The 17500-nt window shown below is 38.5% G+C and overlaps 1 protein-coding gene across 9 annotated transcripts in view; it reads right to left on the reverse strand.

The window, feature by feature from the left end:
* Window positions 1–14599, reverse strand: part of LOC138049144 (D-inositol 3-phosphate glycosyltransferase-like) — a 28018-nt gene extending 13419 nt beyond the window's left edge. For 6 of the 9 annotated variants that reach the window (XM_068895299.1, XM_068895298.1, XM_068895297.1 and 3 more), the window contains exons 1-3: window positions 10368–10622; window positions 5985–6065; window positions 734–1964 (exon numbers count right to left, since the gene is read on the reverse strand). In XM_068895299.1, the coding sequence (XP_068751400.1) occupies window positions 734–1964; window positions 5985–6002 (1249 nt within the window). In that variant the 5' untranslated portion in view covers window positions 6003–6065; window positions 10368–10622. Of the gene's footprint in view, window positions 1–733; window positions 1965–5550; window positions 5656–5984; window positions 6066–10367; window positions 10625–12378; window positions 12460–14485 lie in introns of those variants that run through there. The other 3 variants (XM_068895295.1, XM_068895294.1, XM_068895302.1) reach the window with 3 other exon arrangements.
* Window positions 14600–17500: the final 2901 nt, after the last annotated feature.

The raw sequence follows: 17500 nt of genomic DNA on the forward strand, positions 1-17500 counted from the left end.
CGCCGATTCCATCGGCGGCCATGGTCCAATTGTGTAGCATATCTAACAGGGCTAGTGTGGTGGAGGATTTAGGCACTGCTCCATATGGACATTCGTCCAGTATCTGCAGCACTGCTGGTTTGATATGCAAACTCACAACTAAATTCCCTAAAGCTGATTCCTATCAAGTTTTAAGGGACGGTACAAAACGTGGACACCCAATCTGGACCTCCTTAAAAATTAAAGAAAACAATTTGTAAATACCTGGTACAACGTAAGGGCTCTTGAAGTGTTGAAAACTTCGGTCTTTCTAAGATGTCTTAGTATTTTTATTTTGTACGCCAATTTTCCCACGGCTTGTGCCTCGGACAACTACCACTGATTACAACATTCCTAGTAATCCACACACACGCCAGAACTGTTTCATGTTACTTCCTTTATTGTACTGAGTGGTCATATCAATATGTTCAGTGATTATGTTATTACATTGGATGGCTTTCTCATTACTCTCGGTGCTTGTGTGAGTTGTGTCTTTATATTCGGTGCCGTTATCATTACCATTATCATATTGTTTGCTTTATTTTTTGGGGGTGTCCAGAAGGGGGCCGGGTTGGGGGTCCTCATTTTGTACCGTCCCAAATTTTTAAACAAGTCTTAAGTTTCTTGAACAATGAACAAAATTTCACCTAAGGAACCATTCACGTTCATTTACAACCTTTCCCAGATGTACCAAGTAAGATGTTATTTCACTTACCAAAAGCACTATCAAACATCATTTTCAAAAGTTCACCACACTGTTTCTCCCAACTGTACTCCTCAGCATAATCAATGCAAAGCTTCTTCGTGTCTTTTAGCCGAACATCCCTCCGCATTTTACGGACATTTTTAATTGCCTCGGCCCATTTTTCAGGATCTTCAGAATTTACTACACGACTTGAACCACCTGGCACATTCTGCAGAGCATCTCCCAAACCAGAATTTCCACTAACAAGAATAGGAAGACCTGCGGATAGTGCTTCAAGTGCAGCCAAACCAAAACCCTCAGTTCTTGAGGGCATTATACAAAGATCTACTTCACAAAACAATCTGCCTAGATACTCTCTGCTTTCCTTAAAAGAACGAACTGTTAGCTGTCTTCGTGCAATGCCATGCTGACACAACTTCGCTGCTACCTCCTCCTCTTTTCCAGGTGGTGCCCCGACAAAGGTCACTTCATAAGATGCCTCATTCAATTCAGAAATGGCTTTGGCTGCAATGTCGTATCCTTTTAAATCAAAATCTTCAGTGTCACCACGCCCAAAAACCAAAACACAAAATGTCCTTCCGTCTTCAGCTGCTTGCTTTACCGACGAAAATTCAGAAAAAATGCTGGGTGTGAGTACAAATACAGATTGTTCTCGGTGACGGAGATAGCGTGAGTAATCATCAGCCAACTTGGGACCAACTGCTACAACCTCGTCTGCCAACTCACACAACTCTATCTCTGCCTTGTGCTTTTCCTCTGCTTTTGAAATTGCATTTTCATATCCTTTGAATATCCCTAGGTCTTCAGGTGCTGTATGTAAAACTTGAACCCACCTACACGTTAGCTGCTTCTGAATGAGTTGCACTTGTCGTCCAAGTTTTAGCCCATGTCCAATCACATAATCCATCTCATGGTTTTCTGGTGCAGACAAAAGCCAATCAATGGGTTCAAATCCTATCAATTTTCGTGCTTGTACGAGGTTAACATTGTATTCCTTAGCAATTCTCAGATCGTCTTCACTGCACCGAGGAAGGTACATACTGACTTCCACATTCTGATGTTTTGCCAACTGAATGGCAAGCTCTCTGTTTATGGTCGACAAGCCTCCTTTTGTAGATTTCCATTCATCGCTCAGGAGAGTAACCTTAAGCTTCCTACTTGATGCTTGGCCTGAAATGCTTTCATGGTCTTTTTTCCTTTTTCTTTGTGCAGAAGATGAAGTGCCGGGGAAGGAGGGATCCTGAAATAGAAGTAAGCACAAGTTTAACTTAAATTAACTGCAGGATCCACAGATGCAGCCTTTTAATCCTAGTGCCACGATCAATGGACTTTTATTAACTTACTACCGAAACAGGTGCATGTAGATCAAGGGAAAAAAACTCGGTCCGTCCCTTGCAGTACGCACCTCAAACTCGGATAGGAAGAGTTATCTGTTCCTGATGAAGAATCACAAATTCAGTACAGAGACGCTCTAAGGATATACTTTCGTCAACTTGCGTGTTGGAGATTCGTTTCACAATGCCTTAAATCATATTTACACGACCAGTTTCAGGTACAACGTTCCGGAGCTGGACTAAGACTAAAACTGAAAGTACAATGGCAGCCAAAGTCAACTTTTGAAATAGTATCTTGCGAGCGGCGTGAAATTACCGGGATGAAATCTTACCCAACGTTACGATAATGGAGAATTGATCTTGAGGAGGCAACTGTTATTCAGTGAGGAGAGCTGTAATTTGTGTAAGTCTACAAGTGCAAGTGGAACAGAAACTAATATTTTTTTTGGTAGAATAAACGTGCTAAATTCTAGTGAATACTTTTTCACGGATTACAGGTAAAAGGGCAAATCACCTCCCGAAGACAAGAACGAGTTCGGCCTGATCGCCCTGATGCAAGGTTATCTGTAAACACCACCGAAGAAATCGTCACACTGCCAGTTCATCCATTTGCTTATACATCGCTATTATTGAGATCTTTTAATTAAAGACAAACAAGTTAAAATGGACAAAGAAAGGGAAAAAGTAAATAAGCTTCAGCGGGTACTGTATAGACTTGCAGCTATTTATGGTAGGCATCCAAGTGAGTGTTGACTAATCTAAACCAGCGTGTACGAACTTCCCTGCCGAGGTCACAATAGAGTTACCTGTCCGTATAAAGGTGGTCATGATTGCCTTTCGTCACAATTATGTCTGGATTTGAGCTAACATAAGGACGGAAGGATGCTGTGAATTCTGAGGACGGAGAAACTCGAGGTATTTATAGCAGAGGTGGTACCCAGACCCCATTGCCCTAAAATGACCTAAGGAGATCCAGGTTACAACTGTAACACTCCTCCCCCTATGGAGGTTAATAAATCCCTAATGGTTAAGAAGGCGACGAAGCTCTGTTTTTAAGTTATTGTAAGAGGAAAACGCCAGTATTGTCCTCAACATCAAATGCAGGATGCAATTCCCACTCTCCATATATCTGTTATCTGTTGAGGGGGAGGGGGGCAACGTCAATGTCAGGGGGGCGGGGGGGGGTTGGCGTGACTTAATCCCTCTACGCAATGTCAAGGAAGGAGCGGAGCAAGATTAGGAATAGTCTAAACTACTACAATCTGACCCGTTAGTCCACTCTGCACAGCTCTCTGCCTCTCTGGCAGAGGATCACCACACCTGAGGCAGGAAGGGGTCAAGCAAAATCAGAAGAGGGAGGGGCAGGGACCCTTGCTGGCTACACTTCTGGGCGGGAAACATTCGGAAAAGAACTGCTTTTAGGTGGACGTAGTACAGGAGGTACCGTATGGCACTCTCGATGCTTTAAGGCTTTAAACTTGTAAGACACTCTCGATGCTGCAGAAGTGTGGCTTGAGCGAAGAAGACGAAGCTGGTCGCCATGTCGTAAAAACCATTTACGGAAATTACCGTCCTGCTTGATGCGGTATATATTTCCTTGAAGACATCTAACAACTATGAAAGGACATAGCCAGCGGCTTTGTAACTTGCAGGGCAAACCAGGCCAAGAGGGACATGCATCGTTACAGAGTCTCCGACATGGAAGAGGGTGGAGGCCCCTTCGCTACCCGTGACTTTTCTTTGCTTTGATCGAAGTTCCCTACTGCATGGCCGCACCCGAATGGGCCTTCTTCAAATGCGATGAGACGGTTGATGCCCATTGTTGAACGATAGATGGGGACTTTGCTGGGTCAGGAGCAAGAACCAATCAGGGATCACAAATCCCATCTGTGCAAATTTCCCTAGGATCCCTATCATATCCTTGGTGAAACACCAGCAATGAATTTGTTTTAACTATGCCTAAATTTTATTTAGCCAAACTTAGAGACTCTGTGCATAGGTGTGTAGTTGTGGGTGTCTTACATGGCTGCATGTCACTAGGGATGAGCGAAATGTTAAAGTGAATCCTCAATGTTGACTGTCTCAGAATTTGGAGATATAACGGAAGAAATTCATGAAAACTCGAGGTTTGCGGACAACATTGAAATCCTGTCTCACACATGGAGCAACCTCTATAGCTAACTGGAAAATGCTGTAGAAGAAGGCCACGGCAGCTGGAAGTGAGGTTAACTAAGACAACTATTATAGTGGTTATTGGACAAGAGGACATGGGAAACTGTTAGTTTTGAATGGTGAGGACGTAGAATAAAGTAAAAACACTCGTATAAGAACCAAGATTTTTCCAACCTAGCCTAAATAGGTTCTTATAGAAATGGTATTTAGTGGGATTTTAAGCTACTTAGGCTCTTAAATAGGTTCTTAATTTGATAGGGGCACTAGCGATAAGCACGAATAACTACCACAGGGCATATGCGATATGGAATAGTTATAGTGCTGTATTAAATAATTATCTACAATACAGTTCAGGTGATAACTACACAGTAAATTTTTCTTTCCAAAGTACTAGCATGCATGTCTTTCAGGCTGCAGTGTCTTTGAATCTTACTGACTGAAACCTAGACTAAAAGTTTTGCTGCATTTTCATCTGTGCCTTCATTTATGTAAAAGAAAAACCTATTGCAAATTTTAGGCTAAATAGGTTCTTATGAAAAGGGGGAATAAAATGAAAATTTTAGCTTAACAGGTTCGTAAATTTTAGGATCTTATTCGAGCGTTTTTCTGTATGTCAGTACGTTTTATAGCAGCAGCAGCGGTTGAAGAAGTAGTAGTACATGTGGGAGTTGGAGAAGGAGAAGTAGACGTAGCAGTAGTGATAGTACCAGGGGGAGAGGGGGAGAGGGGGAGAGGGGGGGCGTGCTCCCCCATTCCCGACTTTTTCCGAAGGACATTTCAATAAATAAATGCCAAGGAAAATGCAGTAGTTAGTTGTTTATTTTACCAATCTGTAGAGTTTTCGGCAAGCTACAACACAAACAGGGGGTTTACAAGCAAAGGGTGAGACGTCGCAAACTCTGTTATAATAACATCGTCATAACCTTTCCTTCAAAAATAACCGGGAACTGGGCACTGGTGATAAAACAGCCACTGTGCAGGGGCTTAGACAGGAAATCGACTTGTCTGCATAGAGTGCTCGATATCGTTAGATAGAGCAGAAATAAATGATTTGGTTAAAAAGTTAAAACAAGACTAGATATTGCATCTCGCCAACACTGTTTCGTGAGTTGCCTCACTCATCAGGAGTTTGATACTAAATGTATATACAACAATCGATTGTTGTATATACATTTATATATTGTTGTATATACATTTAGTATCAAACTCCTGATGAGTGAGACATCTAACGAAACAGCGTTGTCGAGATGCAATATCTAGTCTTGTTTTAACTTTTCAACCAAATCATTTATATATAAATATATATATATAGAACCCTACCGGTGTTCAGAGGGACGTGGGTTCAAATCCCGCTCAGCGCAATTCTTCATGTTTTTCACAAATGAAGACAAGACACGTTTATAGAGAACACCTTCTTTAGGAAAGAACAAAAGAAAGAAAACATCTACACGTATATATATATTTGGAATCAACAAGGCTGGAAATCCAACGATGTAGTCACAAGCTAGTAGGATCCGAAGGATACACAACGCTTATATATATATATATATATATATATATATATATATATATATATATATATATATATACACATATATATACATATACATATACATATACATATATATATATAAGCGTTTTGTATCCTTCGGATCCTACATACATATATGTACATAATTATTGATTATTGATGTGTATGAAACAGCTGCACTGAAACCATAGCACGAACCCTCTAAACATTTCAAGAAACTTACAGTAGTTCCCCTTGACATTATTGAAGTCTCGGGAAGCCTTTACAAACAATCTTCAGAATCACCTTGGCTCCCTTCCATAACCTGTGGATAAGATTAATGAAACTACTTTAAATTTATCCATGTTACATCACATGAGTTCATATTATTTTGTTCTTCAAGCACCCTTAACGGGGTCTTCATGATAACTCAAGAGTCTTTCAATTTTATTCTGTTGTATGACATTGGTATGACAAATCAATTAGTTATGTGGGCAGACAGTATAGAGAGTTCATTCTGAAAAGGCTTAAGAGGGTTTTACCAATGATCACTGATTCAATACAGAAACAATAATATTGAAATATCCCTCAGAATAATGAAATCAAGAAGAATAATGTCATAAAATGTCATTACTGTTAGGTATTTTTCGAATACCATGGCTGATTGATGAAGAAACGTACGTGGCACAAACTCAGATGACAACTGAAATATTGCAAATATAAACACCACAAAATAAGAGAAAGCAAAGGTAAAGTCAGTTAAACATTATCAAGGCTCGAAATTGTAACCAATACAGTCGCATTTGTGACCAAAATATCTGGAGGAATCGCAAATTTGCGACTAAATTTTCATGTCTTGTTTGAAAAATTTGACCCGATTTTTTAAAACCTCAAGCGATGATTATCCGACCTGTTCCAAGGCTACAGAGTCAAGATATTTGACAAAATGTACGATTGATAGTTTGCATCTGACGTCACTCGACCATGTTGGTGTACAGAACGATGCAGTAAAATGTCTTTTGGGAATTTGACTGTATTATTAAGCAAAACTTGTGGTGACATTCTCTATTGTTTTGTACACCAACATGGCCGTGTCATCACGTAGATGCAAACCAAAAATACATTGTCAGTTGACGAATGGTGGAGACTTCGATTTCAAGGTGCACAGCCTGATCAAATGTGAATCAAAAGTTCAAGTTCTCGTTTTCCTAGGGAGTTAGTGAGTTTTATTCACCCTTTAGAGTTATGCGAGTTAGTGAGTTTTTGACCCATGGCACGTGGCATGTTCTCCTCAAATCGGAAATTGTATTTGAGTTGGGAGGTGCAACAACTTGTGTTATTGAGATTTGAAGCACGCAAGATGTTTGAAGAGCTGACTTCATTTCTTCTCTTTCCTGACCTTTCAAACTTCCCAGTAATCTTCAATATGAACCAATTATTGTTTTCAGTATCTTAAATGTTGACTTTTCAGTCACACAGCAAGCATGTGGCCTGTGGCCTGCATGCTTTCTGTGATGCACTGAGGTGCGAAGACTGGTCGCCTGTATTTAAGTGTAATGATGCGAATGAAAGTTTGACCAGATTCCTACATTCCTTTAATAAGATTAGTAATCGACATGCACCACTCAAATCGATCAAAATTAAAGGCAAGACTAATAAACCTTGGATAACCGGAGGTCTGCGGAAATCAATCAAACTTAGAAATTATTTGTATAAAAAATGGTTGACAACCCGTTGCATTAGTTATTATAATCAATATAAAATTTACCGTAATAAAATTGTGGCAATTAACAAACTTTCTCGCTCATTATATTATGGTCGGGTTTTTCAAGACTCTCGTAATACTAAGAAAATGTGGGATAACGTTAACCTAATAATTAATAAAAAGCGTCCATCTTCTCACATTGATAATTTACAAGTTGGTAATAAAAATCTACAGCAACCAGTTACGATATCAAATGCTATCAATACGTATTTTCGTAACATTCCAACTGAGCTTGCATCAAAACTTCCCACTACAAATCGCCGTTTCTCGCATTACATGAAGAGAAAAAAGGGTAAGTTTCACTTTAATAAAGTCAATGAAGTTGAAGTGTTCTTATTGCTAGAAAATATTGATACTAGGAAATCAATTGGGGTTGATAAGGTCCACCCTTTGCTGTTATCTTCCGGTTCGCTGGAAATATTTAAACCATTGACATATATTATAAACTTGACACTTGAACAAGGTATCTTTCCTGACAGTTTAAAAATTGCCAAAGTCATCCCGATTTTCAAACAAGGATCTCGTCTTTTGTGTAATAACTACCGGCCTATCTCAGTTCTTCCAGCTCTAAGTAAAATATATTTGAGGGATGCATTCTTAATCAATTAACGTTCTATTTTACTATTGAAAATATCTTGATACCTAACCAATACGGTTTTAGATCTGACAACACTACAACTGACTGTTTAGTAGATTTAATAGACGAGATAACATTAGCCCTTGATGAAGGATGTTATGCTGTATCCCTATTTTTAGATCTAAGTAAAGCTTTCGATACAGTCAATCACTCGATTCTGTTGTCTAAACTAAATTTTTATGGAATAAGAGATGTTGAAAACCAATGGTTTAGGTCCTATTTAATCAAAAGGAAGCAAAGAGTGTATGTTAATGGAGCTGAGTCTAGTCTTCTTTCCGTAAATTCAGGAGTGCCACAAGGGTCGATCTTGGGTCCTTTTCTTTTCTTAGTTTACATAAATGATATAGTTAATGCAACTAATTATTTTTCCTTAAGACTATTTGCCGATGATACCTCCTTGACTGCGACTGGTAGGGATCTCGATGCATTGCTACACCTAATAAACTCTGAATTACCCGCTATTTATGACTGGCTATGCTCAAATAAGCTAACTTTAAATTTAACTAAGACAAAATATATAGTATTCCAACCACGGCAAAAACTTAATTATAATTTATACACCCCTCTTAAACTAGCGGATCAGTATCTTGAACAGTCTCACAGTGTTAACTACTTAGGATTAATTATTGATTGTTCTCTATCATGGCACCATCATATCGATTATATTAGTAGTAAAATCAGTAAAAGCATAAATATTATTGCAAAATTAAAACGTCATGTACCCAACAAATCTTTAACAAGTATCTATTATGCACTTATATATCCTTATTTAACTTATGGCTGCGTATTGTGGGGTAATAACTACGAAGCTGCCATATCTCAAGTGGTAAAGCTGCAAAACAAAGCTTTAAGAATCATCAATGAGGTACCACTTCGTGAGCATATTACTCCCCATTATGTTAATCTTGGCCTAATTAAATTTCCTGATATTGTGAAGTTAAAAACTTGTCAACTATTTTATGATCTTATCGTAAATAACAAACCATCAAATCTTACTCTATCTGTTGTATCTGAGCAACATAATTATACTACTCGAAGCACATCCTTACAGTATCTAAATCCCAGTTCCTTTAGAACAAATATAAGGAAATTCTGCCCGACAATTATTGGATGTTATTATTGGAACGATATTCCTCTATTCATTCGTAGTTTGTCAAATAAACATCTATTTAAAAGATATCTTTTTCAGAATTATTTTGCTCAGTACTAACTACTGCACCCCTTAACTATGTGTTCCTCCTTTCCTTTCGCTTATTGTAATTATCTTTTATCTTAAAATAAAATGTAACTTAATTTAAAGGGCATCTAACTAGTTTACCTATATCGTTGCCCTTCTCCGTTTATTTCATGTAGTGAGCTTTTTAGACCTTGTAATTCTCTTAGTAAATGGGGAAATAAATAAATGAAAAAAAATGTGGCCTGTTGTAAATTAGCCAGTCAAACAGCACCCTTGCTTTTTTTAAACATAAGAGAATTTTCTTTTTAGGCAGAGTTTATTTACATGCATGAATTCACCTGTCAGTTTTTTACCAATTAGAGACGACATAGTTGAAGCGTGGCAAAATCCTTTTGAAAAACAAAATCAACAACTTCTTGAAGCCTACCAGAGGGAACTTCCCTTTATACAAAATTTAAGCTATCTCATTGAAAATGTTAAAAACCCAAGACAGTTTTTTTCATTCGCATCGTGTAGGAAGTCACAGGAATTCTTTGCTGAATCAGGGCTTACCTGCACGCAGATCGGACCAACTGTAGAATTTAGAGCCAGACAGGCCGACACATGCAAATTAGTTGGAATCTTTTGTACAACGGAACACACAAGAACAGGAGCTTTTGTCATTTAATGATATGCAAATAAGCGGCCCCTATATTCGATAATTTAGCCCAAAATGATATCCTCCGCACTGTTAACCATGAAGGACATCTTGACAACCATTTCAAGTCCATAAGATGCGCAGAAAACGTACCGATCAACTCCATAACATCACGAAATTCCGTATCATATGGTTTGGTGGAAAAGACGGGGCGCGAGGCACTCCGCGTCCTGTCTTTTCCACCAAGCCATAACGTATCATCATCTGCATTCAGGAAGTTACACGCGCGATTCACCCTAAAAATTTCATTGTGTCGTACGAATTTGCTATACCACATCAGAATCTTTTAAGGACATCAAACCGAAGAGGGGGGTTCTTCAAGTAATTCTGGGATGTAAAAATCAGCCTTACCTTCCTGTATAGTGGCAGTTAAAACCACCTTGTAAATATCACGCGAAGTTCATCAGACATCGAGCAGCATGAAAGTAGGAGTGGAAATCACGTTCGTGTCATATGCTAGTTATAAAGTCTATATGGAAGTCACGTGGTACCCTGAATTTTACTCTGTCTAAGGGCCTATTTACATGGAGGGAAGGTGCCCTGGCTGACCGATTTACCCGGCAAGGAGGGTTAATTAAAACATTGCCTGCCTTTACATGAAACTCATCAAAGCGGGATGGCTAGTGGGATATCTTTTGAGTACAATAAGATGCAATATTTTGAAAATATCCCTTACCTTCCCCTCCCCTCCCCCCCCCCCCCCATATATTGACACAGTATTGAAACTCAGATCTGAAAGTATTTCCTAAAGTGGACGGATGATTTTTCTTTGAGAACGGCAAGCTTTAAAGGTAAGGAGAATTTTCTACGTTATTTCTAGATCTTGCTTGGTTCTTGTGTGTTCCTCTATAAACATTATTGCATAGACCGAATACTGCAATCACCCTGTTTCTTGCGAGCCATCACGTGAGGACCCACAAGCCTTGGAGATTAGCGAAGTTGGTCATCTAAACTGACCTAATGCGCAATATAAAACAATGGAAGTGTTGATAACATCAGGTGGGTTCATACTAGCGGACTAAGGATACCTTAAATACACTTGAGCCCTACTTCAGATGTGAACGGCTTAAATCTCAGCTCAAGTAGCCTACTTTGTGGCCATGGTAACTTATTGCCTTCAAAGAAGCCGAAGTACACTCTCAAGTCTAGTTCAGACCATCCTTACCAGCTTACCTATCTGCTATCAAAACACATTCCGGAAACGGACGTCAATCAAGCATGTTGTGCGGCCTGACTAACGTTCCTTTTATAAGTTGATGGTTCAAGCATGCCTTATCAAATATTTGGTTGCGTGCCGGCACGCACTCGCCAGTTCGTTCCTTTTGTTCAGGGTGCCCGCTCCCGGTTTACAGATGATGAAAACTTTTTCTGTTATGCAAAGATTACATCTCTTTGTTACGTTTGAATAAGGTCTGGCGCGAGCCAGTACTTTCCAGGTTACGGCAAATTCCGTTTTGCTGTCCTTTAGGGACCAGATGTGTTTACTCAACTCCGTTGCGTTCCTTTTGTTCTCATTTCTAAATGAAGCCGTGTGGTTTCGGAAGTTGATGGTTCAAGCATGCCTTATCAAATATTTGGTTGCGTGCACATATATGGGGCTTACCGCGAACCAATTCAAAACAAGAGGCGAGAGAGGACCATCAGGCCCTTTCGAAACAGTTCTGTAGTGTTTTAATGTTTTAATTTTTCCTTTCCCACACAAGTAATTATATATATAATTATATATATATATATATATATATATATATATATATATATATATAACACAAATGAAGACAAGACACGTTCTATATTTCTTTAGGGAAGAACAAAAGAAAGAAAACATCTACACGTATTGGATGCTTGTGAAAGATTATATATATATATATATATTGTACATATTGTATACATTGTATACATATTGTATATTACGCTCACTGTTCATACAGTTTGAGCACTCTCTCGATTGGGTGGAGAGCCTCATAATAGGTGTTCACTATTGGCATAATGCTTCGCTCACTGATTGCAGTTTGAGCACTCTTGTGACTCCACAATGCAATCCAACAATGTGTAACCGTACATCATGTGCCCAAGTTCAGGAGTTGCCATAAAGCCATTATGGTGACAACCGGGAGGGCACATTGTATACATATATATATAACTAACTGCAGACAGTACTGTTTCGGCCTTCTGGGCCTCATCAGTGCAGTGTTGATGTCTGGGATGGAGGTTAAGCTTATAAAGCCACCCCAAATGTATATATATATATATATATATATATATATATATATATATATTGTACATAATTATTGATTATTGATGTGTGTGAAAGAGCTGCACTGAAACCATAGCACAAACCCTCTAAACATTTCAAGAAACTCACAGGAGTTCCTCTTGACATTATTGAAGTCTCGGGAAGCCTTTACAAACAATCTTCAGAATCACCTTGGCTCCATTCCATAATCTGTGGATAAGATTAATGAAACTACTTTAAATTTATCCATGTTACATCACATGAGTTCATATTATTTTGTTCTTCAAGCACCCTTAACGGGGTCTTCATGATAACTCAAGAGTCTTTCAATTTTATTCTGTTGTATGACATTGGTATGACAAATCAATTAGTTATGTGGGCAGACAGTATAGAGAGTTCATTCTGAAAAGGCTTAAGAGGGTTTTACCAATGATCACTGATTGAATACAGAAACAATAATATTGAAATATCCCTCAGAATAAGGAAATCAAGAAGAATAATGTCATAAAATGTCATTACTGTTAGGTATTTTTCGAATACCATGGCTGATTGATGAAGAAACGTACGTGGCACAAACTCAGATGACAAATAAAATATTGCAAATGTAAACACCACAATATAAGAGAAAGCAAAGGTAAAGTCAGTTAAACATTATCAAGGCTCGAAATTGTAACCAATACAGTCGCATTTGTGACTGAGTTTTTCCCATTTGCGACCAAAATATCTGGAAGAATCGCAAATTTGCGACTAAATTTTCATGTCTTGTTTGAAAAATTTGACCCGATTTTTTAAAACCTCAAGCCCTGATTATCCAACCTGTTCCAAGGCTACAGAGTCAAGATATTTGACAAAATGTACGATTGATGGTTTGCATCTGACGTCACTCGACCATGTTGGTGTACAGAACGATGCAGTAAAATGTCTTTTGGGAATTTGACTGTATTATTAAGCAAAACTTGTGGTGACATTTTCTAATTGTTTTGTCCACCAACATGGCCGTGTCATCACGTAGATGCAAACCAAAAATACAGTGTCAGTTGACGAATGGTGGAGACTTCGATTTCAAGGTGCACAGCCTGATGACTTGTGAGTCAAAAGTTCAAGTTGTCGTTTTCCTAGGTAGTTAGTGAGTTTTATTCACCCTTTAGAGTTATGCGAGTTAGTGAGTTTTTGACCCATGGCACGTGGCATGTTCTCCTCAAATCGGAAATTGTATTTGAGTTGGGAGGTGCAACAACTTGTGTTATTGAGATTTGAAGCTCGCAAGATGTTTGAAGAGCTGACTTCATTTCTTCTCTTTCCTGACCTTTCAAACTTCCCAGTAATCTTCAATATGAACCAATTATTGTTTTCAGTATCTTAAATGTTGACTTTTCAGTCACACAGCAAGCATGTGGCCTGTTGTAAATTAGCCAGTCAAACAGCACCCTTGCTTTTTTTAAACATAAGAGAATTTTCTATTTAAGCAGAGTTCATTTACATGCATGAATTCACCTGTCAGTTTTTTACCAATTAGAGACGACATAGTTGAAGCGTGGCAAAATGCTTTTGAAAAACAAAATCAACAACTTCTTGAAGCCTACCAGAGGGAACTTCCCTTTCTACAAAATTTAAGCTATCTCATTGAAAATGTTATAAAACATTTGGCTCACTTTTTGTGGAAGTTTTAAAACCCAAGACAGTTTTTTTCATTCGCATCGTGTAGGAAGTCACAGGAATTCTTTGCTGAATCAGGGCTTACCTGCACGCCGATCGACCAACTGTAGAATTTAGAGCCAGACAGGTCGACAAATGCAAATTAGTTGGAACCTTTTGTACAACGGAACACACAAGAACAGGAGCTTTTGTCATTTAATGATATGCAAATAAGTGGCCCCTATATTCGATAATTTAGCCCAAAATGATATCCTCCGCACTGTTAACCATGAAGAACATCTTGACAACCATTTCAATTCCAGACGATGCGCAGAAAACGTACCGATCAACTCCATAACATCACGAAATTCCGTATCATATGGTTTGGTGGAAAAGACGGGGCGCGAGGCACTCCGCGTCCTGTCTTTTCCACCAAGCCATAACGTATCATCATCTGCATTCAGGAAGTTACACGCGCGATTCACCCTAAAAATTTCATTGTGTCGTACGAATTTGCTATACCACATCAGAATCTTTTAAGGACATCAAACCGAAGAGGGGGGTTCTTCAAGTAATTCTGGGATGTAAAAATCAGCCTTACCTTCCTGTATAGTGGCAGTTAAAACCACCTTGTAAATATCACGCGAAGTTCATCAGACATCGAGCAGCATGAAAGTAGGAGTGGAAATCACGTTCGTGTCATATGCTAGTTATAAAGTCTATATGGAAGTCACGTGGTACCCTGAATTTTACCCTGTCTAAGGGCCTATTTACATGGAGGGAAGGAGCCCTGGCTGACCGAGTTACCCGGCAAGGAGGGTTAATTAAAACATTGCCTGCCTTTACATGAAACTCACCAAAGCGGGATGGCTAGTGGGCTATCTTTTGAGTACAATAAGGTGCAATATTTTGAAAATATCCCTTTCCCTCCCCCCCCCCCCCCCCCCCCTATTCCATATATTGACACAGTATTGAAACTCAGATCTGAAAGTATTTCATAAAGTGGACGGATGATTTTTCTTTGAGGACGGCAAGCTTTAAAGGTAAGGAGAATTTTCTATGTTATTTCTAGATCTTGCTTGGTTCTTGTGTGTTCCTCTACAAACGTTATTGCATAGACCGAATACTGCAATCACCCTGTTTCTTGCGAGCGATCAGTCGTCCCAAAAAATTGTGAATCAAACAAGTGTGTTGAATTGGCCATTGTGCCAAACATTTTGTGAATCGAACCAGTGTGTTCAAGCGGCCATTGTGCTAAGCATTTATCAGGCCAGCGGTAGCCCTGTGAAAGTAAACATTCGCGCCATTTGCGTGACTCAAGGCGGGCAATCAGGGTGCGTTTTCAGTGTACCCGAAATTTATAAAAAGTTGTAATTTTTTGACAGAACGTCAATTTGATATAAATTACAGTAATCCTAACAGGCGAAAAGTGGGCGGTCACGCCAGAAAAACCCGTTTTCCGATTCTTCGTTTCTTTTTTATTTATTTATTATTTTTTTTTATTGACTGCAATACATGCTAACACTACATGCTACTTACTCTAATAATAATACTAATAATACCTACGACTCAGTAATTATACTATTCACAATTTTAACATTATTTACAACAAAGTGCTGACCTTATCGCAATCTAATCACTACTTAAAACATGGTATTAACACTGTTTACAATGCAATATTTGCGCGGTTTACAATACTAATACTAATATAAATTACGGAACGCATAAAATACGATAAAGTTATATACAGGCAAGACATGCAATGTAATTACTAACTACAGGAACTGACTTACTGACTAACTAAAGGTATCCAGAAATTTACTCAGGTGAGAAATTTGGCCCACTTTTTGACAAAAGCAGAGGAATTATTCGTCATGATAGCGATATATTTTTCTACGTCGATTTTATCATGTACAAGAGTGATGAAATCCGCAAACTGCGGTCTTTTATCATCTAAGGCATTAGCATAAAGAAAGTATTTTCCAATTAAGATTAAGTGATTGAAGGTTAAACAAGATGACCAGTCGTCAAGCACTCCATATATTATTTCATCTTTAGAAAGACTAGATTTCTTTTCTGGAGAAATCGAATTAAACCAGGTAGTAAACTCAGACCAGAAAGATTTCGCAACATAACACGAAAAGAGTAGATGAGAAACCGTTTGTTCAACATTAATACAATATGGGCAGTAAGGGTATGGTTTTTTCTTCATTTTGTGTAAAATGGTATTTGTATATAGTATATTATGAATTATTTTGTACCGAAAAATGGATAGTTTCACTTCTTTCGTTACACGAAATGTCAAAGAGTAAACTCTTCGTCGCTTTTGTTCATCAAAAGCGCACTCTATTAATCTTTTTTCTGCAGTAGGTGGACACTGCTGTCGGCTAATCAGAGTATTGTACACTGTCTTGCACGTGAGCTTATCGATTGCTAGTTGAGTGCTTGTCAGGGCATGTTGATGCGCGTCTCTTTTTAGGCTTTTATTCCGTTGCTCGTCTCTTTTTATGCTTTTTTTTTTTCACTGATAAGGTATAGCCGACAGCAAGCTACGGTGGCGCAGAAAATTACATTTAATTTTAAATTTTTGCACAAACGCCTTAAGCGACAAAAAACTATTTCCTAAATCATTAACAAGGCAGGCAAGTTTACATATGCCGACTTGATTCCAGATTCGATAATAAACAGATGATTGGTTCATTCGTATAAAACGATTATTCCAAATTATTTGATTTAGAATGTCTTCTTTATCTTTAGGCGTTGTATAGTTTAATTCTTGCCAGTGTATTAATACAGCTCGATAGAATTTTGGTAAGTGTTCGTTGATACATAAATATTTGAGGTCGTAGTTGAAGTATCCTTGTGATCTGAGATCATAAACCTAATCTTGGATTCTCCCATAGAAACGCACCCCAAAAATTTCTACGTTAGCTGACGTCGCATGATTATTTATCTTAGTGTGCTTTGATAATGAAGCCAGTATATGACTCCGTAAGCTCGGTTTTTTCCCCTAGTTTTTGAAGAAAATCTTTCATTTGAAAAATAAAAATACTCAAGACGTTGTTGCTCAAGTGACGAGAATCATTGGTACTGAAAATGTTATTGCTTTGTGATTAAAATTGAAACTCAATACTGTATGAATGTTAAATCAATACTGTGTTTGCATAAATTAACAGCTTGAAAAGCTTAAGTTCACAAATGAATTTTGTTTCTTCTGAGGGCCGGATTCTTGTTTGAAGTGTCCATGACCTTGGGTAGTCTTTCATACACCGGACTAAAATGGCGGAGTAGAAAAGAACCATTGATATTCCGATTAGGCGTTGCTATTAGGTGTTGTTATGTTCGCTTTGTTCTTTTGTTTTATGGGCATTAATTAGTTCGGATCCGGTATATGAAATTCCAGCCATGAGCTTATTTCTGGTAATAGAAGCGATTACGCTGGATAGGCCATTCCCGAGTTCTCTTCTGTGATTTTGCGAAAGGGAGGCGGTGGTGTGAATTTCGGTCGCCTTATTGAATATTCGGGCTTTCAAAAATGGGTACATTTTTGGTCGAGCGAGGCTTCAACGCGATTTGGACGGTTTATGCGCGGAATTTGATTTCCTTAAAACTGACT

This window comes from Montipora capricornis, chromosome 5 (genome assembly GCF_036669925.1).
Source record: "Montipora capricornis isolate CH-2021 chromosome 5, ASM3666992v2, whole genome shotgun sequence".
In the NCBI taxonomy this organism is placed as follows: Eukaryota; Metazoa; Cnidaria; class Anthozoa; order Scleractinia; family Acroporidae; genus Montipora; species Montipora capricornis.